This window comes from Galeopterus variegatus, unplaced genomic scaffold (genome assembly GCF_000696425.1).
Source record: "Galeopterus variegatus unplaced genomic scaffold, G_variegatus-3.0.2 Scaffold1721, whole genome shotgun sequence".
In the NCBI taxonomy this organism is placed as follows: Eukaryota; Metazoa; Chordata; class Mammalia; order Dermoptera; family Cynocephalidae; genus Galeopterus; species Galeopterus variegatus.
The window spans coordinates 207,851-210,423 of record NW_007727832.1 but is presented as its reverse complement, the minus strand read 5'-3'; the positions used below and the strand labels follow the sequence as shown (position 1 = coordinate 210,423).

The following is a 2,573-nucleotide window of genomic DNA, read 5'->3' as shown; positions in this document are numbered from 1 at the left end:
CAGGGTCCTACAATCCAATCACCTCTTCAAGGCTCCACCTTTCAATGACCATAATAGGATTAGTGGGGGCTAAGTTTCTAATATGTAAAACTCAATTTGAGCTTCAGAGAGTTTTGGGGTGACATAATTCAATCCAATACAAGGCTTTAGTCGCGGCTCTTCTCTCCACCCACGCCGAGAGACCCCTGCTCTGTCTTTTACTAGTTTAGACACGTGCTGTTCTCATGTCCATGAATAACGTAGGGTGTTGTGAGGTGGACATGACTGTCACGGGGAATAAGCTGTCTCCCCGTCTGCTCCCCATGTGCATAATATGGGGAGACTGCAGCCAAGTAGGGAGATAGGGGTGTGCAGGGAAAGCCTCTGAAACTCAGCAAGGAGAAACACTTAGGCTTAGGGGACGCCGTCACAGGGCACCACCCCCCAAGACCAGAAGGCAGTGAGGAACGGTGGTCAGGGGACGGTGGGTTGGGCGTCACTGGATCTTGGTTAAGGCCCTGTCCTGCCACTTGCCCGGATATGTTACTTAATGATTTTAGGGTACCTACTTGTCAAATGGAGAATGGGTCCTACCTCATGGGATTAGTGTAAGAATTAAATGAGATGAGACAGAGTAAATACTCAATAAATGTTATCCACATCCGTTAATAATATTTTTATCTTTAGGCTCACAGCCATACAGGAAAAGAGGTAACAGGTGACACGTGAGTGGCATCATTTGCACTGCAGGGCATGTGTGAGTGGCTTATCTCATGGGACAGACAACCCCAGCGAGCCCCGCAGCCCCCGGTGGGTCTGGTGGTACCTGGCTCCTGCACCAAGGGCTCCTCTGTGCTCAGGAAGAGCTCGTCTATGTCCGAGGACACAAGGCTGCTCCCGCGGCTCATTCTGAAGTGGTGTTGTGTCCCCATAGGAAAGGCCACCCTCTGGAGCACTTCTTGGGATTTTGTCTTTGGAAAGAACAACGAAAACTAAATCAGTGAGGGATTAATCAAGAATAAGTCATTCAATTTTGATTTGTTCTGTTGTTCAAAACACAACATAATTGTTAAAGCAATAGAAAATCATTTGCTATAAAGATTATTTGGCTTTTATAAGTGGTCAAAATAGAAAACACCTAACCCTCCTCCCAGAGAACCCTGGAGTGGTTTCTGCCTGTCTGAGTCTGTCGCTAAGTGGAGATACTGAGGCATGGGTGTGTGTTGGACGTGGGATCCTTTACTCTGGAATCTCATCTCCTAAACGTTGGGAAACAACATCTCTGAGCATCTCTTTATCAAAGCATGCTGGAAAGCCCCAGGTACAGGCAAGGGTCTCCCAAGAGGACTGTTTCATCTTTTCTTCTTCCAAACCATTCCTTTTTAGGGAAATTTCACTAAGAAAATATCTTTCCTCAATAAAAACAACTGGCTCCATTCTAGCTTTAAAAGAGACTCTTGCAATTACTGTTACTGACATAATTCATCAGCCTAAATCACAGAGAAACTCTCTAAACTAATAATGAGTTTAATTGGGAATATGACATTGTAAAAGGCACTTGCATGCCATAGTAAACTACGTGCGTGTTCAGGAGGCACAGGAGCACGAAGGGTTTTAGAGGAGAAAGGACGGAGGATCACACAATTATTTGGGGATAATTATCCTTGGCTACCAGGATCAGTAACAAGAGTGGCACCAGCCCAAGGGTGCTGTGCAGAGGTCCTCGCAGAAGTATTTTTTGTGTGGGGTTGCAAAGGCATTTATGCGAGGTGGAGCTTTTGCAGGCTCTTTGTGATAGTTCTTGCTATCAGGCACTCTTGTGTGAGAACCCTCCCTTCATGGCCTTCCCGGCTCTCTTTGTAAGGGTTTTTGTTTGTTTGTTTGTTTTAACACAGTGATTCCATTTTTATTCTGAAAACTTTCACAAATTATTGCTGCTGATGAACTGGGGAATATTAGTAACCACCGACAATGAGACAGTGCTTCACTACCCATAAGGAACATTTTACAAATATCATCTCATGCAGACCCTCACCATAACCTCACAGGGCAGGTGCTTGTTCTCTCTCTGTTATGCGGAGGTGGGAGCTAACGAGCTTGCCTGAGTTTGCACAGCCAGCCCAAGGTCTCCATGCCCAGCCCAGGCTCTCTCTACTGCCTCAGGGGCTGTTCCCTCTAGAAGTTATTTCTGAGACATCCAGAACTATAATGACATTAATGGGGGCCCAGAGTCAAAGCCCACGCCTGGCGTGTCCAGAAAGGGCTGCTCCCAGTGTGAAGTCAATGAGGTGTCCGTGCACACAGATGGTCCCTGTCCTTCCACAACTGGAGCGAGCTGGGAGGGAAGGAAGGAGGGAGCTCTCAGGGTCTGTCCTGCCCTCTGGTTGACCACGTTTGGAAACTGTCTCACTGAATTTTCTAGAAACCAGCCCCAAGAATGGAAATTGGTTTACAGCTCAATAAGTGACTTATGCTTCACCTGGACAAAGGTGAAGACACTGTTCATTGTTAAATTCTTAAAAGTGCTTTTCCAGGCCGGCCCAGTGGCGCACTGCTGTAGTGCGCTGCTTGGGAAGTGCGGTGGCGCTCCCGCC

General features: G+C 47.1%; 1 protein-coding gene across 1 annotated transcript in view; it reads right to left on the bottom strand.

Moving 5' to 3' along the window:
* Positions 1-2,573, bottom strand: part of CCDC40 (coiled-coil domain containing 40) — a 60,725-nt gene that overhangs the window by 50,987 nt on the left and 7,165 nt on the right. The window contains exon 3 of the mRNA XM_008578578.1: positions 681-950. Within this exon, the coding sequence (XP_008576800.1) occupies positions 681-950 (270 nt within the window). The remainder of the gene's footprint in view (positions 1-680; positions 951-2,573) is intronic.